General features: G+C 42.7%; 1 protein-coding gene across 2 annotated transcripts; it reads left to right on the top strand.

Annotated features, from left to right (window-relative positions):
• The first annotated feature begins 70 nt into the window (after positions 1 to 70).
• On the top strand, positions 71 to 25,972 carry LOC147185790 (A-kinase anchor protein 7-like). Of its 2 annotated transcripts, XM_086104376.1 has the most exons (10): positions 71 to 2,495; positions 2,877 to 3,090; positions 3,251 to 3,393; positions 3,994 to 4,130; positions 5,513 to 5,673; positions 7,606 to 7,718; positions 7,964 to 8,010; positions 8,436 to 8,536; positions 22,384 to 22,419; positions 23,600 to 25,972. In XM_086104376.1, exons 1-10 carry the CDS (start codon positions 2,388 to 2,390, stop codon positions 23,812 to 23,814), a joined length of 1,275 nt encoding a protein of 424 aa, XP_085960502.1. In that variant the 5' UTR covers positions 71 to 2,387; the 3' UTR covers positions 23,815 to 25,972. The 2 variants fall into 2 exon arrangements, with proteins under 2 accessions (XP_085960502.1, XP_085960503.1); XM_086104377.1 differs by lacking the exon at positions 22,384 to 22,419 and having other exon boundaries at positions 72 to 2,495.
• Positions 25,973 to 26,730: the final 758 nt, after the last annotated feature.

Here is a 26,730-nt window from a genome sequence, read left to right as displayed (position 1 = left end):
TCACGGGGGACTTGCTGGAGCCTATCCCCAGCTGACTTCAGGCGGAAGGCAGACAACACCCTGAACTGGTCGCAGGGCAGATATTAAGAGACAAACAACCATTCACACCCGATCCCATGCAACCCGCACATAAGTCAGGCAAGTGTACCACGACACCATCAGCAACTATCTATCTATCTATCTGTACACACCCACCCACTCACACACACACACACAAACACACACACACGCATACACGATAAAGCAATGCAGAGAGCCTCATAGGAGGTTTGGTGGTTTCACCCATAAGAACTCAAATTCAACCCTGACTTCGGTGCTGTATGTGAGCATATAAAGCACATCAAATAAAAGAGATGAATTTCCCTCCAGTGAACTACACAAGGCAAACTGACATTGAAGAGAGGAGTTTGCCGACGAGTTGTACAATCATACCTATCTGATATGATGATGCGGATAGAGGATTATCGTATGTGCGGCGAGTGCAGTGGAGTTGAGGCGTAAGCAACAGCGGCGTTTGCAAATATTACTGCAGGTCTTGACATGCGGGCTTGAGTGTACATACAGTCGTCGAGTGTTCGAGATAACAAAGCACAGGCTGACAAATATTTGTGCGGTAAAAATTTCTTTCAGGAGCTTGGATTTAGTCTCGGCTGGTTTCAGATAAAACACAGAACACTTCTGATTTTGTCTCAATTGGGAAAAGATATAAATAAAGATGTCTTGTATTTTATAATTCCCTTGTATAAATAACAAAAAGGTGAGCACTGGACTTCACCCCCGCCCCCCACCAAAAAAAAAAAAAGGCTATTTTAAAATGTCTGTCTTCCTGTTTATGTCCGGCATTGATTCATGAGATTTTTAACATCCTCTTGTTTTCAACTAATTTCATGTAATTGAAGACATTAGTGTCCAGGATGGATTTTTGTTTTTGTTTTTTTTCTGACAATCGCCAAGTGATCGGCAATAGTTGCTTTAGGTGACTTTTTGTGCGTCCTGTTACGATAGACATGTCCACCAAATTTTGTATCGATCAGTAAAACTGGTGTCAGGGGCAGATTTTTTTTTATTGACTTAAAAATATATTTTCAACAGAAAAACGTAGATTAAGATGTATTACATTGTATAAAGCACCCTCATTGCAGGTTGTGTTCTGCTTCGGAAGTTCCATTGAAGTGTTTTCATTTTTTATCCGACAGGAGTTGCACACTCCTCCTTCTTGCTCGCCGCTTTTTAATGTCAGTGATCATCATCCTGGTCTGACTGCGTTTTATTTTTCTGACCTTTGAGACGCACATGTGATGTGAGACGTTTTTTTTTCTCGCTGCCCTTGAAAAGCATGAGCCATTTCCTCTTAAAGTTTGCTGAATCTAACTCTGAAAATGCTCTCTTGAGGCCTGAATACCATCTGCTGGCAAAACGTTTAAACTGCACCTGGAAGCTGATGATTGAACACTGAGAATCACTCCTCTAGATGGCTACAAAGGTTTTTCGGAACAGGGTGACGTCTATCTTGAGAAACACAACATAGGAGCATAATTACGATTAAAAACGTGTCTGTGATCAAACAACATGTACATTTACAAAAAATAAGACCAATGACACCTAAAAACTTGTTCAAAACCCATTTTAACTGTAATATCTGTCTGTAAGTTTGTTATCAAGGGACATGAATTTTGCGACACCAACAGTTACATTTTGCATCTGGAGAATTATAACAACAACAAATGTGTGTGTTTGTTTTTCGTGAATGGGTTATTTAGAATTTAAAGGGCATGGCAGAAAATGTAACAGTGCAAAGACCCAAATAATAATTTGAAGAAATCTTCCCGGCGATGAAGAAAATCCATCAAATGAAACCCGATATTGTAGCGTTCGCGAACGCGAAACAGTCGTGTTAACAAAGTAAATCACGCTTTCATTCTCCACGTCATTATGCTTTTATTTTGAAGTCAGATCTACACCGGAAGCTACGTTTAATATAAACATAACGTAGCTTCCGGCTAGCGTGAGAACGCTTCGAAAACGGCCTTTTTGTTACAGTTGTAGCTTCTTTTACTTAACTACACCCGCTAGCGACAAGATACATTTATCGAGAATAGATGTTGAGTTTGTCTATTTTGCGTTTCTTTGTGCTAAAATCGCGGTGCAGGCTGCCAGCCCGTCACAATGTTAGCTAACATGGCGGATTGATTGATTGATTGATACTGACAGGTGTGCGATACTGTATCTGGGTCAAGTGTGTGACGTTAATCATTTTTGTGTGTGTGTATATTTGTCGAATTTGTATCTTTAATCCCGTTGTTGGTCGGCTATTAAACGCTTGCTGACATGAGCTAAACTTTGAGCGTGTGTGTGTGTGAAAGATAAAGTGCGTATGCGCCCGCGTCATGCACCTGAGTCGTCTTCTGGTGGGCTTCACTTCGACTTGTTCAAGAAGTCTTTTGGCACACCAGTGTTTGGTTCGAAATGCACAAACGACGATAAAAACACGCCAGGTAAAAGAAAAAAAATACGAGATTAAAGTTGTAAAGTTTGAAAAGAAATGAAGTTGTCTGTTTTTTCGATTCAAGTTAGTTTGTTCAAAATCAAGAAAACGTTGTTTTCGAGAAAAAACAGTCCAGTACTTTTGAGATTTAAAAAAGTCCAGTATTTATAAGATTAAAGTACACAATCACACGACAACTGTCTGATAAGTGTACCTTGGAATCAGAAACGGGTTAATCTCTGATTAAGACCATTATCCAAATCTCCCAAATGCATATTCTTCCTCGTTGGTTTACGACTTCAATCTTGTGTAATTCGTTCATTTCAGTGTTTTTAAACCCCCACTGTTGCTGTTTAGTACTTTGCCACTATTTAGTTTTCTTTGTTTCCAGACCTCAGGTCTGTGTCAGGTCACCATGAGCAAGATTGAGCCTGATAGCATCTTTCAGAGCAAGGAGACCTCAGATGATGCTTCCCTTGATGAGTGTTTTCATAATAGTACTAATAATGGAGAAAAAGAGGATGGTGCTTTGGGAGATGAGCTTGGTCTCGAGGGGGCTTCTGAACCAAAGAACTTGAAGGAGAGTGGAGCGTCCAAAAAGTCAGGTCAGTCATTTTCAAACTTCAGCCCAGAGCGAGGAACTTCGCATCATCCTCATACTTCCGTCGTCCCAACGTTCAATCGTTCTTCAAATGTTCCCTAATCTGGGATTAAATTTACTGCCGTCATTATACTTGAATGTGAGATGTATTTTTCTGTGTTAAGTCGCCAAGCAAGAGTCGGGCAAGAAGAACAGGAAGAGGGGACGACGAGTGGACAGTGAGCAAGATGCAGAGAAGACCAAAAAAAAGAAGAAGCAGATCCTGCGACCCAACTACTTTGTCTCCATCCCGATCACCAGCGCACAGGTACACTTGAAATCGTGAAATTTATATTTTTCAACAAAGCCTAGGACATTTCACGTTGACATCAAGTGCCTTTGCCTTATTTTCCGATAGCACCACTTGTAAACAAATCATTTCACCAAGGCACAGGGATTCCTTTCTGACAGCTAGCAGGTGAGCCGGGGCGTTGTGGCGTGGCCACTTTAGAGCGCCTCGTTGTCACCCGTGAGTGCATTCATTTTTCCAGGAGGTAGAAGTGTTATTTGATTGACAGTTAACAACCGAGCAAGGCGCTGGTTTTAGCGCAGACAGAACAGTTTAATTTTGTGCAATTTTGAAGGGTCGTTTTATCCACTTGCTTTCCTGAATTATTTTATTTTACAGATTTGGCAGCTTTGTTAACAACGCTCTGTCAAAATTAGAAGAATTCGACTTTAAGAGAATTTATAAAATAACTTTTATGGTTAAATTCTGATGGCGCAACCCCACACGTTTTTTTGTCATCGTTTTAGTTGAAGTCAGCAGAAGTATCCCTGTGCCAAATATGTCACATACAAACATGATTAAATGTCCTATTTAGACAACCTCCCTAGATTCTTTTGTTGAAAATGTCCTGTTATACAGATCAGTACAGCGGTGACGGAGGTCCAAGAGGCGGTTCTGGAACGGGAGCCTCGCTTGGCCAAAGCCATGATCCCAGTCCCGACGCTCCACATCACGCTCCTCGTCACCCATCTGGCCGACCAAGAGCAAGTGGACCTGTAAGATGAGCATGATTTGTCTTGAGGAAATTCGAATCGGCAGTTGTTGTTGTCCTTGTGTTGTTTCCATGGCAACCAGGAACCAAACCCAGTTGCTTTCGGGCAATAGGCCGGGTGTCCACCCTGAACTGGTTGCCAGCCAATTGCAGTGCACAACCACAAACAACCATTCACGCTCACAATAACACCTCAGGACGATTTAGAGCAGGGGTGGACAACTTTTGAGATGGTGAGCGACGGCCACGGCCCCTAACATGAACGAAACAGAAAAATAAAATTTGATATCAAAGGTTTGTGAAAAGGTAATCACTGCCTCCCTTAGTTGAGACCTGATGCAGAGGCATAGGATGCACTTATGCAGAGTGCTAAGTGCACAAACATGACTCTCGTAGCTCACGTGTTCCGTTTTAAAATGCTTCTCCTGGTGCTCCGGATTCCCATTCTTTGCCAGTGCCATCAGTGAATTGCAGATCAAACACACCTGGAATGAGAATAATAATAAAAAAACATAAATAAAAAACATGTCGCAACAGCTCTGATCGCAAGTTGCAGACTGCTGACCGCTAACATCTTCTGGTGAAGCAGGACACGGCACCACCGTAAATTAAAGGTGACCTCCTTTTTTTTGTTTTCTTTTATTTTTGGAATTTTTTGTGTGTGCGTGTGCGAAAGTGCGCCTAGGGTGCATTATATAATATTAATAACGTGCACACTGATACACAAATCAATAAAAGGCATCGAACAACAAATGCTGATCACAAATTGTTCCATGGAAGTCATTCCATGCAATAATGACTGTGGAGCAGTTGAAATCAGAAGTTTTGGGCAATTTTAAATTCCACGATGGCTCTCAACGATTACTAGATTATTAACAGTTGTGGATTAATTTGATCATCTATTGCTTTTCGATTAATCAAGTAAGATTGACACTTCTAATAGCAATTGCATATATTTGAGTCACATCTCCGCAATGTAGTGAGTGCATGTACGAATGTATTGTTCATCATTTGCTTCATTAATGTAACAAAACGTTATTTGGTGGCTTTGAATGAAAATAGTAGCGATTAAAAATCATCATAAATATCTCACAATTTATGTTGAAAAGTAGCTTACATTTTAAGAAGAAGAATGGCAAAGAGTGTCTCTCAGAGGTCAGATGCATGAAAAAATCCGAATGGATAATAAATCCGATGTTCTCATACGTTGTTGTCAGATAAAAGCCATGTTATGCCATGCTTAATCTACACTAAGTAGAAGATGGTGACATGAGTAATCACTATATTCTGCCATGATGTTACATGAGAGGGAGGCAGAGTGAGGATTTGTGTGTGATTTATTTATTTTTCTGCGCGTGCGCGTGCACATTTTGTTTTTCCCGTCAGGGCGGCGGCAGCGCTGGCCCAGGTGGAGCCGTCATTGGCCGAGCTGCTGGACGGGGCGGAGCTGGTGCTGCCCTTCAGGGGCGTCGCTCACTTCAGAAACGACGTGGTGTTTGTCGCCCTCGGACCGGGACCGCACAGACGCGTGCTGTGTAACCTGGCAGGTCAGTCACACGCACACGCTTAACAAGATCTCGATTACTCTTGTTGTGGATGTGCGCCGCGTCATACCGAGAGCCGTTGTCTGCCGACTTGCGGTTTGTGGGCATTGTATTCAGTATCGTAATTTGATTGATCGACAGCTAATCCATTTTCAATTGACAGCTAATTAATTGCCAGTCAAATTGTAAATTATTTTTGGTGATCAACTAATCGTTTAGATGCCTTTTCTTGAACTGATAATTTTCCAAATGTTCAGTTTGTCAACTGGAGATATGATCTCATTCCTATCGTCTTCCATGATGGCAGCCTGATTGTGTTTTTGCCCAATCAAAATAAAACATCCGCTTTTATTCAAGACAGCAATGATTGATGAATGATCATTCATCAGCATTTTTTTTGCACTGTGAATTTGAAGTAGTGTCGTATTTTTGAGTAAAATCATGTTAATTTTTTTTTCATCTGATTAATTGACCACATCATCGACACTTGATTGATTATTTAAATAATCATTAGTTGCAGCCAATGAACAAATATTAAATGAGATTTTGTGATTTTTAATATTTTAAATTTTTAAGAATTTATCAATGTGCTATTTATGAAATATATATTCCATGTATTATTTTTATTTAAAAGTGTATCTCCTTTTTTTTACCGTGTGTTCATATTACAAGGCCTTTGCATGTTTTTTTTCCCTCTGTTGTGCCTTTGGCTCATGATATTAAGCAGGATTTTTTTTTTTTTTAAGAGGTTTAATCCTCCTCCATTGGCCCCAAGCATCAAAGCTCGCATGCCAAGTACTCCGGCCCACCTTATTTGACACCCGTTTGTGGCTGGAATGCAAGTATGTTGCAGAGGCACACACGATGGCAACAGGAAGTAAGGAGCTTTCTTGAAACTTGTTTTTGAACTACGAAAGCTGGACCGTAAATAAAGTCGGTTATTGGTCAGTCTGGGTAGGGAAGACAATTTCCTGTCGAGGATTTACCCAAAAAGTTTTTTAAAAAAACAGGCGCATGTATGCAAGTTAAATTTGAACAGGGATGTTTTCGATCTATTTATTTGTTTTTGTCAACAGTAATTTGTAAAAAGCATATGTAGAAGCACAGGAGTATATACATTGTATATACTCCCCTGTACATATTGTTACATTTGGTTATTGTGATGTCCAAAAAAAATGTTTTTTAAATTACAGAATTAATTTACAGCCACCGTGGCATAACCGCCGGATGCTGCTTTGAGTCTAAGCCTCTATTGTCGATGGGCTCAGGAGCGTAATAAATCCCCAAGGGCAGTTCGAGCGATCACTCAACAATGCACAGGTACTTAAACGTCCTCCCTGTGGCGTCTATACTGACTGAAGGACGAGTCATTCCAAAAGATTCAACGAGAAAGCCCCGCCAACCCGGTGGACGTGCGAGGGGGTGTATCTAAAAGTCAACCGTTGTTTTTTTTTTTATAAACACCGCAGGGCAGGAAGTTCAATCTCTCGCCACGCTGTCTGCCGCCTCCATCGCTGTTATTGATTGCGTTCTAACCTTGCGCTCCCCTCCGCGAGCTGCTCTCCTTAAAATAACACCGCGTATCTTTGTGCAACGCCACTTTTTGTTTTTCTTGACTGCGTCCTTATCTGACTCGGGCATCCTGTGACGCGCCTCGTTCCACGTTCCGGCCACATCCTCATGTCATCAAGACCAATGTTCCCGTTATGTTTTCACGTGTCGGACTGAGCGTGCACACACACAATTCCATGTGCAGATGTGAGCAGCTGTCCGCTTGTCCAGAACCCGAGATCACCAAGTTAATTGTCACTGCTTCGAAGGGTAATTAGCCACCACCCATCGAGGCTGCTGCTTCAAGAAAAGCCAAAGAAAAAGCAAAACCACTATCAGTGTCCAAACGCTGACATGATTCGTGAATGTCTGCCAATGTCGTAGAGTTGCTGCGTGGCCGTTTCAAGGAGCGAGGCCTTCTGGAAGGCGACGCTCAAGGCTTCGAACCTCACCTCACCATTATGAAGCTGTCCAGAGCTCCAAAGCTCAGATTGCAGGTACGAAATGTGTTCCTACCCACAATGCATGAAAATCTGCAATCTCGACAGTTGTCGAAATATTTGGTGATAACTTCCCCTCTTCCCGCAGGCTTTAAACATCTTAAAAATATTTCAAAGCGCCCATTTCTCACTTGCTCACATGCACATTTTTCCAAAGAAGAAGTCGAGCGTGCTTGCTTCAAGCTGTTAGTCAGTTAACTGTCGGACCGGATCATGACCATTATTTTGTCTTGTTTCTGAAGGGTATCAAGCGTGTGGACCCGTCTCTCTACTCCAACTACAACGACAGGTAGGAACCCGTCACTTCAGGACGCGGCATTGGTTGGAACTTGCACATGTAACATAATGAGAGCCAGTACTAAAAAAACAAAACAAATCTTGAAGTGACTTGAAAATGAAAATAGTAACAGCTGGCAGTATCATTTTGTCCAGTCGCCACCGCCTCTCTTACAGTGTCAATAATGCCTTCAATACATTTTTATATTTCATTTCATTTAGATTGATGCATTTCTTTCTTTTTTTTCATGATTCTGATACTCTCGGGAATCACACCTAAGATACCAAATGGGTTTCATTGCCTTATAAAAGCTCAGCTACGACGCTAATAGTGCTCTTGCCTCGGGTTTCAAGAAGTATTGTCGCAATAACGAATTAAATCTAGTTTTATTTTTTTGAAAAACATGACCAAAAGTGCATTGCATTCCGGTTGTGCAGGTTTTTCGGCGACCAGACACTGGAGCGTCTGGATCTTTGCTCCATGCTGAAAAGGAAGCAGCAGGACGGCTACTACCACACGGAGACGTCACTGCAACTAGGTCAGAAGGCAATCGCACACGCGCACGCACATCAGGAAAGTGGGAGGTGAAACGTCCAGCACTAAAGGTGCAATGCAACATACGGCCACTAGGGGGAACTGTCTGCTTGGACACAAGTTGAGTCCTCCAACGTGGCAGTGCACATTTGTATTACACGTCATTTCTTCTGTCAGTTTCCCCCCGAAAGTACTTGTGGAGTATTAAGATTTGAGTTTGGTCTAATTTAACTGCTTTTGGCTCTTACTGCCACATGCTTTCTTATTTGAATAACGACAGGGAATTGATAGGCACCACCTGGAATCATTGTGGTGGCATTTGTTTGCTTTATCAGTCATTAAAAAAAAAAAAAAATCGGAGATTTATATAGCGCATTTCAAGGTACTCAAACTCTCATTTAGCGAGTCGAATGTAAGAAAAATAATAATTTGGTAGAGCGTGGACCATTTCTTTCTGGTGAAGATTTGGGTAATGGTCTAAAATAGGGAATTTCCCTAAAGGAGACATCATGCATTTTTATTCATATTTTCCAATAGTTGCTTCTTGTCAACTAACAATTAGCCCGTGTGTCCAACAACACTCACTGCAGCTCTGCTTACCTTTTGGCTTTGACATTATACCAGGGGCGATGCACCTACAGGGGATGTGGGTCTTTCTTCATGTTAGTAGTTCAAACGGCATCATCCGTTCCCCTGGACTCTGTTCGGCACTTGAAGGTGGTTCTGGATCTTTGGCAGTATGTATGTGAACCGACCTCACGTGAAACTTAAGATTGTTTTAATTTCTGATTTTAGACCAGGGGTGTCCAACTCATTTTTTCGGGGGCCACTTTGGAGTTACATCTTCCCTCGGAGGGCCGTTAAGACCGTGAAACCGAAGGAATGTTTATTCATCACATCGTATTATTACTTGTACACAAAAAAAAAATTATGGCTCACTAGTGTTGAAATCCGTCAAGTATTTGTTCAATTATTGCTCAAGTGAGTATGAACAGGGTAACGAAATAATTGCACAATGTCACCGTTATTTATTACGTATGACAATTTAAGATTTCGGTATAGATTTAAGAAAGGATCATGGAACTTGACATGATTGACTTGCTTTCGCGGGCCACATAAAATGGTGTGGCGGGCCAGATCTGGCCCCCGGGCCTTGACTTTGACACCAGTGTTTTAGACAAAAAAGCTCTGCTCTAATCATATTTTTGTGGGGGTATAATAGCCCTGTTAAAAGGGCCAGTATTAGCACGGAAGTTGTCGGATATACCGCGGACCAAATTGTGGTCAGTGCACAGAGGCTTAAAAAAAAAAAGAAAACCACATTTGCCTCCCCAGACTATCAAGGCCTTGTGTTGTTTGCGCATGCTGCCAATCATGTGTCACAATAATTTGCAGACCACTGAGCTGTCAAGAAAAACATATCGGTGGAGGCGGATGATGCTAAGTCAGTGAAGGACGGAGCATAAAAGCGCTTGTGTTGTTCAACTACTTGCACTCATGAAAACGAGACAGGTTAGAAGTGTTGACGGAATAGTACTGCCATTCAATCCACTCTCTGGCTAAAACTTTGGGCGTAAGTCCGGTCTCAATTAATACTCATTCAGTACCAGCCAATTCTAGACCCAAGTCTGAAAAGACGTTCGTCTTTGGGAGTGAATGAGTTAAATGCATCCAATGCCGGTTACGCCTCATTTTCTTTTGAACATTAGTTCAGAAATGTGTCTGAACATCCCATCAGTAAAATCCCACCTGATGAACAAAATTATTTCCGCAGAAAATCGATGTATCATTTCCCCCGTCTCTGCAAATGAGCGTCTGCTCGCACAGGTGCACATATGCTGCCACGAACACGGCTATTCATCGATTCCCATGTCGCGGGTCAATCAACGCAGGTGACATTTTGCGCCGACGATCTGTGGAAGCGCTCGCCTGTTCTGCCGAGCTGAGAGACAGTGAGGTGATACGAGGCTGTTTGCGCCGCAAAGTCAAATGCGTAAAGCGAGGAGGGCATAGCCAACGGCCGGACAAAAGAAGCATCTTATTGATGGCTAACAACAACGTCGCCTACAATTATATTGACGTGAGGACTCAGTCCACGTGGTGCGCTGACCGCAAACAATACAATCAGTGAGGCTTTTCTGCAAGTCGATCAATGGGACCCAGTCAGCAATCAACATACCGACAACAGGAACAAAAGTCCAACGTCTCAGTAGGGTCGCTCAGATATTTTTGCTCTCCTCGGCACAGCGGGTGTGTCGGAAATACGGAGGGGAGAATACGCGTGGGTCAGGGGTCACCAACGTAGCTTCCGAGAACCACACGAGGTAGTCCGCGGGCTTGTTGTCAAAATAGCTCACCAGTCAGATGGGTTGAACATTAATTTATTTGTGTGTGCGTTTGTGTGTTGCTATTCTGAAAAAAAAAATAATAATAATATTGCTACTAACTAGTGAGCCGTGTCTTACTTGTCACTGTGCTATTTCATTTTCAATCACACTTGCACTGGTGTGAATTCAGAACTGACAATGCAGTAGAGCACAGGTGTCAAAGTCAAGGCCCGGGGGCCAGATCTGGCCCGCCACACCATTTTATGTGGCCCGCGAAAGCAAGTCAATCATGTCAAGTTCCATGATGCTTGCTAAAGTCTGAACCAAAATTTCAAAGTGTCATATGTAATCCACAATAACAGTCATTATTCTTGACTTCTGATTGTAAAATTAGTTATTGATCAATTTGTTGTGCGCTGTGTATTTAATATGTGGATAGGATTAAGGTTTCCCAAAATTTATAACGGGCCTCCAAGGGAAACTGTAACTACAATGTGGCCCGTGACAAAAACTAATTTGACACCCCTGCAGTAGAGGATGGGGACTAGGCCAGCTCACCAAAAGTGAAGATTCACTTATGGCGAGGAGTATATTTTACCAAAAGGGAACGGAGGGTCATTATAGCTAATTGGAAGGTGTGGCTTTTTTTTTTTTCACTTCAACTCTGAAGTCGTCCCTTGGTTGCCTGAACATTTTTACTTCCAGTTTTTCTGTTGTGTACCTAGCGGCTGGGAAAAAGAAAAATGAACCCCCCCCCCCCCCCCCCCCAGTCCCCTCTCCTGAAATGTGTGATGAATATAAATAGCCAGTTTTTTTTCCATAAATATCTCTTGGATGAAGTGCACTTGAATCTGTGCAGCGGCAGCTCTGGCCAAATGGAAGGCGCCTTCTCCAGGCAACGGGCGACCGTTTGCTTGTGCCTGACAAATAGCCGTTGAAAAAGCAAACCAGTGCGCCGACGTGCACTTGAACACACTGTCTGCTTTAAGCATACAAGGACTTAGCACCAGTACATCCTTCAACGCCTTTACTTTTTTTTTTTTTGCTAGCATTCTTCTTCCTCCCACCATGAACTTACTTACATCCTCTGCCAAGATACATTCGTTACACTCTTGTAATGTGGCTTTGACTGTCATACTTGTTTCGTATCATGTAGAAGAGGAAGCATGTTCCCATCAGTGTTTACTAGGAAGGTAAAACGATCATATTCGGTATTCCGTTTGAAATGTACACCGGTACCTGGACTTCAAAAGAGACCTAAAGTCAAGTGGTATTACTTTTAAAAGCTTTAAAAGTATTTTCCAAGTTGTAAATCGTGCAGCCGTACAAATGTTAGTGACACTCTGTGCTAAAAATGTTGTTTTGAAGCACAAAACTCTGCCAAACTTTTAAATGAACACAATTTAAGTGTAAGCTTCTTTTAAGTGGGGAAGGTGAATTATTTTTGGCGGGCACATTATATTCAAAGCATTTGCCACCAAAATGTAACATGATGCCGTCATTTTAAGGTAGTTTTAGGGCTTACATAGGACGAGGCCATTATAGTTTCCGAATGTTGGTCTGCAAATAACAATCCCATCTTGCAACACTCCACAAACATGGCCGCAATGTTCTAAAAGGGCTACAATTAGCCACCATACACCATGCGTCGAAATCCCTTTTTTTTTTTTTTTTTTTTACTTCGGCAGTGTGCAACAACGGTTAATTATTGAAAGGGCTGTGTGATCAAACCAGCGCAGCACGCAAGAAGTGATATAGCGGCTGTTATCTGCGCCCTGCAGTGACGTGCGCAGTACTTTAGGACCCACGCACACTTTTAGCCACAGATTGTTCATGAAATCACTTTGTGGCTTAATGGATTCTAACGTGTATGTACAGAGGTTTCACGTAGCGTCACTGATGGTTGAGTCAATAAAACATTTAAACTCCATAAATAGCAACCCAATGTATGTGTGTGTGCGTGTGTATGTGTGTGTGTGTGTGTATACGTGTACACACCGTATTTAGTGAAGAATAATGACTGTTATTGTGGATTACATATGACAATTTGAAAATTTGGTTCAGACTTTAGCAAGCATCATGGAACTTGACATGCATGATTTGCTTTCGCGGGCCACATAAAATGATGTGGCGGCCCAGATCTGGCCCCCGGGTCTTGACTTTGACACCTGTGATCTAGTGGATGCGTAATGCAACCTCCGCCACTGTTGTAGCTTCCATTCTATGAGCCTTATAATGCGCTGCGCCATATGAAAACAGTTTTAAAATATTCCGTTCATTGAAGGTACTCCTTATAGTGCGGGAAATACGGTGTGTGTGTGTGTGTGTGTGTGTGTGTGTGTGTGTGTGTGTGTGTGTGTGTGTGTGTGTGTGTGTGTGTGTGTGTGTGTGTGTGTGTGTGTGTGTGTGAGAGTGCTTTGTAGACAGGTTCCACTTCACTCCACACACTCCCATCACCTTGCACCTTGTTTGTAATCCCCAATTAATCCCGCAGAGCCAAGGGAGTTTATTTTGGTGTGCCCTTTCGCTGGAACACTTAAACCAACCTTGACTGATTGTTGGTTATCGATTTAGAACCAAAAAAGCATTTTTAAAAAACGTGTGCTGGCCCAGCATGCGTATTACAGAGTTTGTTAAAAAAAAGAAGAAAAAAGGATTTCACAACGTATTGGAATATGCTGTGTGGAATGAATTGCAGATGTCTTTTTTTTTTTAGCAGTCATTGTAGTACCAGCCCACAAGACGCAGAAGACCTTTTTATAGCTAAAGCGCAACTACACTGATTTTAACCGATCTTAAAACCGTGCCAGACATGTGCGCAAGTCTCCCCACCGCAAAGCAGACATCTGTCATGGTACCAAAGAGGCGTCCCAGTCCCACAGTGCATCTAAACTGTCATTAAATACAAAGAAGAAAAAGTAGTTGTGCAATAATTTTGACAATCGTCATCTTCAGGTCCAATTTTTTTTTTCCCAATTCAATGGCTCTTGTGAACGTCTTAATGCCACCATCCGTGTTCTCTTTACAGTTTAGTTGGTACTGGGACAATAATTCCCAGTGAGTCTTGTCACACATGTGACTCAACAAGGCGGCGGCGGCAGCAGCGACAAACATCTCCCCCCCGGGCGAATGTGGAAACGCCAACGCGCAGGGCTGGCGTGGTGACCTTCGGCTTCGCCGCCATGCTTGTTCTTCTTTTGCATAAACAATTCATTGGCGGGAATAGAGCTTGCATCAACCACGAAAGCTTATCTGAAAAATTGCAAGAACAATCTTGCCGATTTCATGACCTTCGCGCGATGATCCGATCACCTGACTCAGCTGCTCTCATATTGTGCCGCAATGCAAGATGACTGAAAGTTAACGATGAGATTTCTGTCAAATAGTGATTTGCCATTGTGGCCAGCAGTCGCGGTACCACCTATTATTTATAATTCATTATTTTCTGGACGTACTCTAACATTTCTTGCATCGCCATGAATATTTTTCATTTTGAACGGCAGGTGAGTCTTAACTATGCCGCCTCGCCTTGCAATCAAAGTTTGTGACCATTTCTTTACCTTGACCTACTTCTCCAGTGGATCCGCGAAAGTCCACATACAATTTCTATCCGAGCCTGCTAGCTTAATGCTAACACGTAAATGGTAAAAGCTATCGACGAGCTAACAAATAGCATCGAAGTGGCGATGTCACAATGCTTTCAGCAACGGCAACGATGCAGCGAAAACCTTGACGGACAATGCAGCAATACTCACAGGCATCTATTCTTTATCCTCTGCCAAAAACCAACTAATATTAACGTAGATTAAACCAAGTATGGTAAAAATCCTTCGTTTGCTTGCCTGACTGTGATATACTGCTGCCTGCTGGCCAAGTTGGAGACGTAATGAATGAATGTACTTGGCCTTTAAACACACACACACACACACACTATAAAAAAAGCCATGCAATCCTCTAAATAATACAGTTTCGCATTCAGCTGCCGGCCATTCAGTAACCATTCTGCAAGCTTCAGTGATGAAAAGGGGGCGGCGCCTGTAAACCCTCCAAATCCCCCCTGAACCCTCCATCCTCACTCACTCACTCACACACACACACACACACGCAGTCGAGCACTCCCGCACCCCCTCCCCAACTCCTTGCCCTCTTCACTTTTGGAAAAATGAGCAACAATCCTTTTGCATCATATGCATGCAAGTGACTGCTCCCCCCTTCCCCCCCACACACACACGTATGCATACAATCATAAAAATAACAGTTTTCACACACACACCAGCTATCCCCCTCCCTCTCTTGGTCTTCTCTCCTCCTCTTCCTCCTCATCTTCCTCGTCCACCTCCTCAGTGTGTCAGTGCAAAGTGGAGCGAGAGCAGGCAAGTGAGGAGCCACTCGTTCATTTCCTGTCGTCTATGCAGCCTTAATTTTTCTGACTAAGACAAAAGGGGCTAGCTGCGCTGCCCCTCCACCCCCCTTTCTATCCATTTTTTTTTCTTGTTGGAAAGAGTGGGATGGGGGGTTGACAACAGTATTGATACAGTAACTGAGGGGCGGTGAAGCGTACAATTCCGTTTTTTTTTTCTTTCCGTAAGAACGAGACAGGGAGGAAATGCGCCATGGGTCAGCTGTGCTGCTTTCCTTTCTCCCAAACGGAGGAGAAGATCAGTAAGTGTGCTCTGTGTGTGTGTGTGGGGGGGGGGGTTGTCCTTGCGTGTGCCTGTGCCACCTTCGTGACGGCGCGTCCTGCAGGCGGACAACAATGAGTGGTTTTTGTGTGTGTGCCGAACAATTGGGAGTGTGACACGAAAGGTCATCAGGATTGCGCGCGTGTGTCTGTCTGTTTAGCACGTGACCTGCTAGCACAAGGCGCAGCTTGTAAATGGAGTGTTTTATGTGCAAAGTGACTCAACTAATCAGTACCCTGTTGAGCCCAAATCATACAGTGGCAAGCCGCACACCTCGCACATCATGAGAGAGGTGTCAGCCAATCTCGTAGACTTTAGACTTTATTTTCACAAGATGTTGCCTGATAGTCTTTCCCCGTTTCTTGACAGCGAGAGAGTGAGAACAGGCGGGAAGGAAGACTTTCAAAGTTTGCGTTTACAGCATGCAGCACTGGGATAGCTATTCTGAATTCTTTTTTTCATTATTTTGATTTCCTGACAAGACGATGTCAGTCATATCAAACCCCTTGTAAAAACCCAGCCCTTTAATCCCCCTCGCCCCCATATCGCTGTCAGTGCACCATATAAACAGGATTTGACTTCCCCGCTCACCTTCGTGCTGGGATTATCGCTGCTGCACAGCTACTACTGTAGTCAGGTTGATGATTGAACCGCGAGGCCATATCGTGTCTTATTGTGCGCCATAAACGGCGACTTTGCCAAGGCACATGTGGGCGCGTCCATTTTTAAAACGATGTCACATTGCATGACTGTGATGGCATATAAGGTTCCCCCTTTCACCGCCGCTCCCTCGCAGCCGCATCGCTATAAACAGTCGAGCCACTGTGGCCTACTTCTGCGAGGTGGAGGGAGAAAGGGGCAAAAAGGAGATGGATGCTGAGAGCCAAGATTAATGAGGGAGAGGGGGGGGGGGGGGTCCGCTGGTCGAGAAAACCAACGCGTGTGTTTGTTGTGTCGGTGACAGTCGCACTGGCGAGCTCAGCAACACGCACACGTGTTTGCATGCCAACACCCGATGCGACGACGGCCAACGGGATGTCGCGTTAATACGCGCAAGAGTGAGATGGATGTCGTCTTTGTGTTAGTTCCGCGTGATGTCCTCGCGTAGTTTCCGAGAATGCCCGGAAAAGAGCACGACGACCGCTCTCAAGTGTTCGGTTGGAAATGTGGCAAAATGTGACACGAAGAGACTGTTGTGTTGGAAAGGAAAAAAAATGTTTGTTATGTTAATTGAAGACTGGAAAATTGTCTGTCGGTGTGAGTTTGAATGGAAGTACATAACAGACCGTCTCACCCAAAGTCTGCTGTGAAAAGGGAAAAAATGTATCTGAAAAAAAATTCAAAATGTCAAATTTTTTAAAATATATTTTTGGGTTAAAATTTGTTGGAAAAGGCGTTTTTATTTTTTCTTTCTTTCTTTTTTTTTTTTTGATTTTCGTGATTTTTTTTAGATTTTAGTCTTCAAAAAAAAAATCTACGCGCAATAAATAGTCTCGAGAAGACGGTAGTAATAGTACAATGAATATTCCAAAACTTTTCATAGTAAAAATGCAAAGGAAAGATTCTGCTCCATTTGATTTGTAGTCACCCCCCCAAAAAAAATCTATATGTAGTCAAGGAGATTTTAAAGGGAAATATACAAAATATACAAAAATGTACAATATACAAAAAAAAAAAGCTCAAACATTTCATGTGAATAATTGCTTTGGCTCGAAAGCTGCGCGAAATAGTTCGGAAATGCCTTTCAAGCTGCAGCCATGAGAAATTGGTTGGGAACAGTACAAAACGTGAACGCGGGTCGCCAAATAAAGTTGAAGTCACATTAATTTCGAAGCTCATAGGACAGAAAGTGAACATTCAATGACTAATAAAAAGGGACTTGATCGCAAACACTGCAAAACCTTCAACCAAAATGATTCAGTCGAATATTTAAAAAAACAACAACAACTATTCAGCATGCAGCCAATGAGAATTTAGTCGGAGGTTCTAATAATCTAAAAAAAATATATATTTTGTATTACCAGCTACTTCCTGCATTTTTCCCGGCTATTGCAAAAGCACCTTTTCATGTCGCTGTCTTTTGATTAGCGTCATGCGGATCTGTGTTATTCATTGTGTCCGTGTTCATAACGTGTCACGCAGCAAAATGCACTCGCCAGCAGGGAAAAGAAAAAAAAGAAGAAAAAAAAGAGTGCTCTCTAAAAATACATGAGGGCCGTTGTATTGTGAGCCACGGATGAATTGGCTCAATACGTTGGGGCTGCCCCACCGGCACCGCGCCACAGTGACATAAACAACCCCCGCCAATTTATTTACATTTGACTTTAACGTTCACTTCGGGAGGTTGCGATCTCGCCGGCGGACCCAAATCTCCCATCATCGCCGCTTTTATTAAAGAAACGGGGAGATAGACAGAGAGCTGGAGACCAATTCGATTTTCCTCAGACTGAAAGCTTCAAAGGTTGGAGGCGGTCAAAACGTTTGCTTTGATTTGGTTCAAACGCTCCGATTGGCAACATGTGTCGTTCTGGGCACAACCGAATGAGATGGGTGCCCGGCGCCCATCTGTGCCGTTTGTTATTTGATTTGACGCCTTTACATTTCTTGGCTTTGGAAAAGAAAGAGAGGAAAGAGTTAATGCAGAGACGGCTGGGGGGGGGGGGGGGGGGGGGGCGAAGAGAAGAAAAGTTGGCAGGGACAGGTTGTAAAAAGAATGAATGGAGTCAGCGTCTCGTCTTCCTACTCCTCACAGCACGATCTTTCTCACATGCAAAACAAACGGCGGTTTAAGCGCTGCAGATCGAGTAAGGGAAGCCTGCGTACGGAGGCTAAAACTTGGTCCACCAAGCCTAATTGTCGTCCTGTTGAAGAGATGGCGCTTGGCCGGCAGGCCTCGGCGCTCCGCTACCGCTTCGCCATTTTTCCTCATTGAGTCACTTAGGGGAGATGAACCGAGGCTCTGGTTTGTTTTGTTTAACGCTGGATCGAAACAGACGTTTGGGCTCGAATCCCTTTTTTGTTTTTTTTTCCGGGAGGGGGTGGAGGGGGATATATCCTCTTGGAAATGGCGCCGATTTGGTCAGTTCATTGCACAGCTGCACCCGTTTAATGTGCCGGCCTTGAATAAACATGAGGCTGCGAGCATGGCGTTACTCATCTGAGTGTCTACCAATCGTCTCGCGATTTCATGCCTTGTCTGGCAGGTTTTCCCGAGCCTACAAGTGGCCATTCACGATCAGGCAAACTCGAATAAATCACTTCTCCGTCATTCATCCAAAAATCTGAATACACTCGATCCCACCTACAATGACATCTTTCTTTTAGTCAGTCGACCGATGCTTTAAATGACCTTGTTTTTCAATTTCTTTTCGCAGCCCATCTAGGCAGCCACCTTGTCGGGCCATTCACTTTCTACCAGTTTGTTTGATGCATGTACATTTAGTTTCATGGACTTTTATTGCTTCATACTTTGATGCACAACATAACCGAGTCAAAACCATGACTTACTTACCTAATGTCAGATTTATTTATTTTTTTTGCCTTAAGTATCGGTGGCTGGTATCAACAGCCTTCAGAAGTACTCGGTACCTAAAATAAGATTCCTATCGGCCCAATTGCGATTCCTGGTAGCGACAGTCGCCCATCCCGACTATAAAATGGTTGTTTTCCAGTTTTTGTTTCTTTGGCAGGCCGTCTATGAAGCTGATTTGTTGGGGTCCGTTTTTTTAAGGTCTTTATCGTACCAGTCTCATTCGGTGCCAGCCGTTTTCAGACCCTTTGCTTACTCTTGCAAATAAATAAAAAAATCTCAAGTACCTGGGATTGAATGTGTGCAGTCTGAAAAGAAAACCAACCATTCACATGTACAACAATAAATGTATTCATCCTGCCCGTTCACGCGCCTGTCTTGGCAGCCAACTCATTGGGCCTAAAGGGGGAGCGGGGGCATCACTTCTTTCACGTTCCAACAGTCCGCAGCTTTTCTCTATTTAACCCCTTCATGCACCAATAATGATAACCTGTAACCCAATAACATGATAAGCCGTCCACTGTAGTAACCGCTGTCCCTGAAAGGGTTAATATCATGATTTAAATGACTTTTTTTTCTCTTTTTCTTAAAATGCTCTTGCACCAAATGACTTCTTTTTTTCTTTTTTTTTTAATGGGTTGCCTGTAGGTATTCAACCCAATTTCTGTTGCAGCCTTTGTTGCTTCTGACTTTGTGCCCACACAACGTAACCTGAATAAAATCAGCTCACACTTAAGGGAGCTCTAATCGAAAATGTTTGCTCTCTTCCCGTTAACTTGTTGTTCTTTTTTTTTTCCCCCTCAATTTCTTTGGCAGGCCTTGTTGGCGGCTCCGAAACATAACCGAATCAATATACAGGAAGCTTGATCCACTCTTTTCACTGTTTAAAAAAAAAATATATATATATATATATTGTGTATATTTCTTGTCCAATGCTGGTGGAGCATTGCATCATTTTTTTATTCTTTATTATTATTTCTCTTTTCTTGTTAGCCTGCGGCATGGTAGTTTTTAATTCATTCAGTACCAGCCAATTCTGGACCAAGTCTGAAAAGACGTTTAAAAACGTCTTTGGGAGTGAATGAGTTTAGTGTCTGGTTGTGTTAGCTCGCTTGAGATGTGGTCAAAATATGCTGCGAATCCTAGCAGCTCTGCATGAGCATCTTTAGGGCAAGTGTGAACGCTGTCGTGGGTATCTGCTGTCAAAGGCATTTCCTCAGGAAATTGCTCCAGGACTTCTGTCCAATGTCTTTTTTTTTTTTTTGCCCCCACCTCCTCCAAGGACGCTTCGACACCTTTCACTTTTAAACAACCTTCATCCCTACATGTCTTAAGGTAGAGATGTAGGGTTAGAACATGCTAATTGCACGCTTAGATCCCAAATAAGCTAGCCTTTTTTTTTCTTTGTCTTGGAGGAAATTAGTCACTCCGACACATTATTGGGCTGCGAATGCAAACTAAGTCAATTTCCTTTGAGAGATTATTACAGCTCCTCTACTGTGCCTGCGTGTAATTAATGAGAGGTTGAGTGTAGTAGCTCCCGTCAGTTTTGAAGACGACTTTATAAAAAGCTCACTCCCACGTGGAACATTTGAAAAGCCCGGCTGGAATTCGTCAGGAAAACCTGAAGCACCAAACCAAACTGGCGGATGTTTGAGCACCACTGAAGTGTGTGTGTGTCATACTGGTATGCGAAGTAATTGCGCCGTTAAAGGTTTTTCCTCACACAGACTAAATCAATGCCCAGAATTAAACCCAAAGCAGACACTCGCTCGTCATTTCCTGACAATTGTGTAGACTGTCTGCTCTTAAGAGTCTTAAATAATTCAATGGTATGTAAACAAGCTTGACGCTTTGTCACAGAAACAATGAGGCTATACTTAAGCTAGCTGCCAAATGCCCTCCAGGTCCTTGCTAGTTGTGACTTTTGGTTCCCTTTGCTGGGTTTTCCTATCAAATTGACGTGGTGCAACGGTGTTCATGCTTGATTAAAATCTACTCTTCCAATGCTTTTCACTGGATGTTTGTGGTGCGGCAAACACAAACATATAAACCTGACAAATGACTCAACGGCCTTGAGGCGAAAAGGCAATGTTTCCAGTTCCACTGCAGGTTTCGCGGACAAATCAAGATTAAAAGAGTCTTTAAGAACTAACACGATAATCGGGATAGATTAAAACGATTCCTCTTTATTAGTGGGCAAGACACAACTGAGGAAAACCAGCGGGAAGAGTGTGAAACTGATTTGAAGGTGTGAGAAAAGGCGAAATATTGACACTCTACTTGAAGGACAAAATCAAATCAAACATTTTCTTCACAATAATGTGCTCCATGTGGCCCGAGTAGTCTAAACGCAGCAGTCTGATGGTCACATTACGTTTGTGGAACATGAATCAAACAGAAAAGTCCACTCAATTTTAATCCAGCTCAGGGAGCGGCCATTTTGTCACTTGCTGTCGACTGAAGATGACATCACAAGTCCCGATGGGCAGGCTTTTGAAATCTGAACTGTACTTAAAATGAACTGTCATTTCTATACAAGAACTTTCTTAATAACTTGGCACAGAAGACAAAAAAAAAAGCTTACTACCGAGCTGGATAACTAGCTAGCTAGCTAACATGGCTAATATCAGTTCATTTCTGCTCTGTTACTTCACAAAGTGGTGAAAAGCCAATAAGTTGTTACTCATTTTCTGTGAAACTTACTGTTTTAACAAAGTACAATAGCGCGACTTTGCAATATTTTTGCTCACGGGCGTCGTACCATCAGGGGATGTTTAAATTGGCTTCTCCAGACAGCATCGTTGCCAGCGTTACGCTTTTATGTGTTTCTGCCCCAGTTGCTGTCATAATAATACTCTTCTGACGCTTCCTATTGGTACAGAGCGCTTTTTTTTTGTAGAGCCGCAGTAAAAGCTTCGCTGCAGACTGACGCAGATAAGAATTTTCCCTCAATGTCGAGAACCGCCAAGGAACACAGTCACTTTGCGTCGCTTTTGTAACAAAAATAAATAAATTACAGAATCATATCAAGGTTAGTACCCAGTCAGGGTTTGCTTTCCTTGACCGCCGCCGTCATAAAATGTTTATCCAGGAAATGTTTGAAGTTGTATTTTGAATTAGGAACAACCGCTTCACATGAGCACGAAATAGAGCTGACCTTTTCTTTCCTGACTGTCTTTTATCGACCTCTGACTGCAGCGCCTCCTTTTGTGCGCTCGCTCACAACAAGGAAAGGCACCAGACCGTTTTTGCGTCGCCGTCTCACCACCTTGAGCACCTTCCGTGACTAATGTTTGTGCTTGTGTTGCAGATTTGACTCCGCGTCCACTCCATCGCAAACGCTCAAGTACGCGTTGCAAAATACGATCGCCAGATAAAATATAATCACAACCAATCAAAAATCCCAATCATTGATGAATCAAGAGGGTTGAGCGACATGATGATGATGACCCCATGAGCTCATTTTCCTTCATTTTGCTCGATTGAATCGATTGGCTGTCAATTGCCTTGTCATGTCGGTGAGTTGAGCCAAAAGGGCTTGCTGTGGTGCTGCCCGGTGACAAGTGATGAAAGAGCCTGTCAGCTCTGCTTTTGTTGGTCCGCACAGTGCCAATTAAAAAAAAAAAGAAAAAGAATAAAAGTAGAGTGCGATGCAATTTTATTGTCTCACCTCAGCCCCAGCACAAAAGTAGCATCCCTGCCTGCGACGATCAATAAAATATTTTTGGGATACAAATCGATACGCTTGTTTTTACAGGAGGCAGAAGCTTTTTACTGTGGAACAGATTGGATGCCTTTTTTTTGTTCGTTTTTTTGTAAAGTTGTAAAATAAAAAGAAAAACAAATAAAAAAAGATTCGGGAGTAATTGAGTCTCCCCAAAAATGTTGAAGACAGCGTGAAAGCAATACTTTTGTGTGACAGGGCGTTGGCGCCGTCTTGTGGTGTCATTTTAGAAAGAGCCTAAAAAAACGATAAAGAACTGAGGAGGGATGGGTTCCTAAAAGAAATCCACGGATAAGTGGGGCAACACTGTAGTTAAAAAAAAACAAAAAAACCCCCAAAACTGTTTCCAGAATTAGTTCGGAATATTGAGAAAATTAAGTTGCGAGAGTAGTGTGTATAAGGTCTTGAGAGAAGTGTCATCAAATTTCTGAGAATAAAGACCAATGAAGAAAGAGTCTGAGTTTTCAGTTTTTGTTGCCCCCCCCCCCCCCAAGGACAAAAAGTATTTTTTTTAAAAGTTGAAAAGCAAAACTACAAGAAAAAAAACGTTTACAAAAATCGTTATAGTGTACTATGAAAAAGGTTTTTATAACAGTGGAAAAAAAGAAGAAAATGTTCTTGGAAGAAAATCTTTTTTTGTTTGTTTTGGGGTTTTTTAAAAAAAAATTTATTGAGATAATCTCTTACTTTGCTTTCCAGCATGTGCAAAAATCCTAATTGGGACTCTCATCTTGAATGATTCTCTTGTTGTTTTCGGAATGACTGAATGCTGCTGCCTGAATTCTTTCTTCTTCTTTTTCAGGTAGTCGTCGCCGGTCTGAACCCGACGAGGCGGAGCTTCTGCGGATCAGCAAGCGATTGGTGGAAGATGCCGTCAGTCGCGCCGTGCAGCAATACAAAAAGGAAACCTTTCAGAACGGGGGTGCGCCCAACGCAGGGCAGCCGCCCGGAAACGCAGACGCAACCGCAGAGACGAAGACCACGGATGTGAATGCCGCCACAGACACCAGGAAGTGACGTGATCGGACCCGTAGCTAACCGGAAGCGCTCTGAGGGAGGACGCTAATCGCCAAAACGTCTGCTTTGCCGTAAAGCGGCTAAATTTACCGGCGAGCCTGACGGGAAATTGGCGAATCTCGAAGATTAGCTAGGCAATCGTGCTAGCTAGCTGGCCCGCTCACTTCGCCAAGCTTGACTCAGGTTGCTCGCTGTTATCTGTGCGCTCCACAACGCGAGGTTCCCTTGGATTGGCTAATTGCTAATGTGCTACTTTTGAGTTGGATCAGCATTGTTGAGCGCCGACTCATCGAAACTGACCACTTGATCAGATTTAAAAGCACAACGTCTTTTGGATTTGTTCCGTTCTAATTTGGACGTCTGCCGGCGAGCGACAGCATTAGACGTGTTCCACTGGTGTCCTGAGGAGGCAGCAGTGAGCCAATCACACAAATCGATCCACACTATAAAACAAAAATGTCAGAAAACACTAATCATGCTAGCATAGACGTGAAAGTTCTGCAACACTACTACAGTTTGCCTTGTTTTAATGCTTGTTCATTTTTAGTTTATTTTATTTTTAGCTAATGAAACAGTGAACCACTATTTTAAACACATTTGAATTTTAGGGGGGTGTAAAACCGTAACCTTAAAAATCAACCATGAATGGCAACCTAGCCGAGGGGGTCACGATATGATCTCCAAGCTTATTTCTAATTATGATTTCAGATCATAAGATTTGTTAACTGAAAAACCATCGCCCTCTAGTGGCCCGGAGACCAAGGATGGACGTTAAACAATGGTGAACGCTAAACAGGACATGTGGGGGAGATGAAATGAAGTGATGAAAGAACGATGCTAACCATATGTCCAAATTTGGATAGGTGAGATGAAAATTCTGAGAAGGTGAAATACTGTGGGGAAAAAATTGTAATTTGAAGAGGGAAAATAAGTAATGTGATTTTTTTGTGCGGGGCAGCGGGCGGGTGGTTCTTAGGAAAAATTTCTATTTTTTCTTAAAGAACACTAACATTTGTAATTCGAGAATATGTAGCATTACAACTTTTTTCACACAGTATTTCACTTTGATGTTCTGTTCTATAACATATTTTAACATCGTTTTGTTTTCTCCTTCGCAAAATTCACACAAAGAGCTTCCACTTAGATTTCTTCCAGAAATATTTTTTTGTAATTTTTTTTTTCCCTAACAGGATCGTTTCTCTTTTTTTTTTTTTGAGAACCCAACAAAACCTCATGAAGAGCCGAAATTACGACATTGCTCGTCGCGGTAATTTGACTTCCGAGTGCTGCAGCTTTCAAGTTTTGCAAGTTGGGTCATTGTGAGCGCACTTCAGAAGAAAGAAGTGGACAAATCCGAATTACTCGTAAGTCCACTGTAGTTTAAACATTGAACATCTGGATGTGCTGGATGACCATTTTATTTGCTTTTTTTTTTTCTTCAAAAAATGACAGCAACTTGACGATTTTTGGGGGGCCCGACCAATATGGATTCTTTTTTTTTTTTTTAACCGAGAATAAAATAATTGGCTGATTTACCATACTATGTAAAAATAAGTAGTGAGGAAAATAACTACGAAATAGAGAAAAATTGGCAATTTTTTTTAAGAAAGAGTATGTTTGAATGTCGTTATTTTTGCTAATGTGTGCTTAAAAAAATCAAAATGTCGGCCGATTTTAATGGGACTGACCCAAATTTTTTTAGGTGGGTTTTGAAGATCACAGATGCTGGTTTACTGTTAAAAGTGGCCTTCAGTCCAATTTTTTATTTATTTTTTTTTAAGATTCCATGCTCGTGCTACCCCGCTAGCATCAAAGCTTCACTCGTGCTCAACTTGACACAATTCCGCCTTTGTCTCATTGTGCTCTGATGCTGCCGCGATTAAAATGAACACCTTTACACAGAACGTCGTTTCGTCGTCGTCACCGGATCCTTAAAGCGCCGTCAAATCCCCTTTAATAACACTCCTTGTCCTCTTGGCCCATATTCTTTCAATCCTCTGATGAGCGTGTGTAGGTGTGATACAATTATTTGATCAGTGCGTCCCCAGGTACCTTGTCTTGTTACATTATTACAACAAGGCGGTATGTGTGTGTGCGTGTGTGTGTGCTTTGTTGTGTCACACGTGAAGAATAAAACAGGATATGAATTTCCAACCAATATCCTTGTCTGACTGCTGACTTCGGCGCGCACGCAATGTGTCAAAATGAGGCGGTTCTGTTTAGAACCTTGGTATGCCGGGCAAAAATGGAAAAGTTCGAATACTTAAAACTAGGATTTGATGCAATGTACGTTTCACCATTTGGAAGTGAGTGTTGCTTGTTTAAAAAATAAAGTCCAAGAAAACTAAAGATAGCTATTGTTTTTAAAGTCTTAATATTAGGAAGGAGGGCGGCCCGGTAGTCCAGTGGTTAGCACGTCGGCTTCACAGTGCAGAGGTACCGGGTTCAATTCCAGCTCCGGCCTCCCTGTGTGGAGTTTGCATGTTCTCCCCGGGCCTGCGTGGGTTTTCTCCGGGTGCTCCGGTTTCCTCCCACATTCCAAAAACATGCATGTCAGGCTGATTGGACGCTCTAAATTGTCCCTAGGTGTGAGTGTGGGCGTGGATGGTTGTTCGTCTCTGTGTGCCCTGCGATTGGCTGGCAACTGATTCAGGGTGTCCCCCGCCTACTGCCCGGAGACGGCTGGGATAGGCTCCAGCACCCCCCGTGACCCTAGTGAGGATCAAGCGGTTCGGAAAATGGATGGATGGATGGATATTAGGAAGGGCGGAAAGCCTTTTCCTCCGCCATCCCTTTTACACCCTTGACATATGCTGGATTGTAAGGCGTTTTTAGCCCCCAAAAAAAACCATGTATAGGCAGACGTTTTTAGCCGAAAAAAAAACGACCATGTATACAGTATATAGTGAGGCGTTA

The sequence above is a fragment of the Hippocampus guttulatus genome, chromosome 23 (assembly GCF_054856545.1).
Source record: "Hippocampus guttulatus isolate MCC_2025c chromosome 23, RoL_Hgut_1.0, whole genome shotgun sequence".
Lineage (NCBI taxonomy): Eukaryota > Metazoa > Chordata > Actinopteri > Syngnathiformes > Syngnathidae > Hippocampus > Hippocampus guttulatus.
This window is presented reverse-complemented; position numbering and strand designations above follow the sequence as displayed.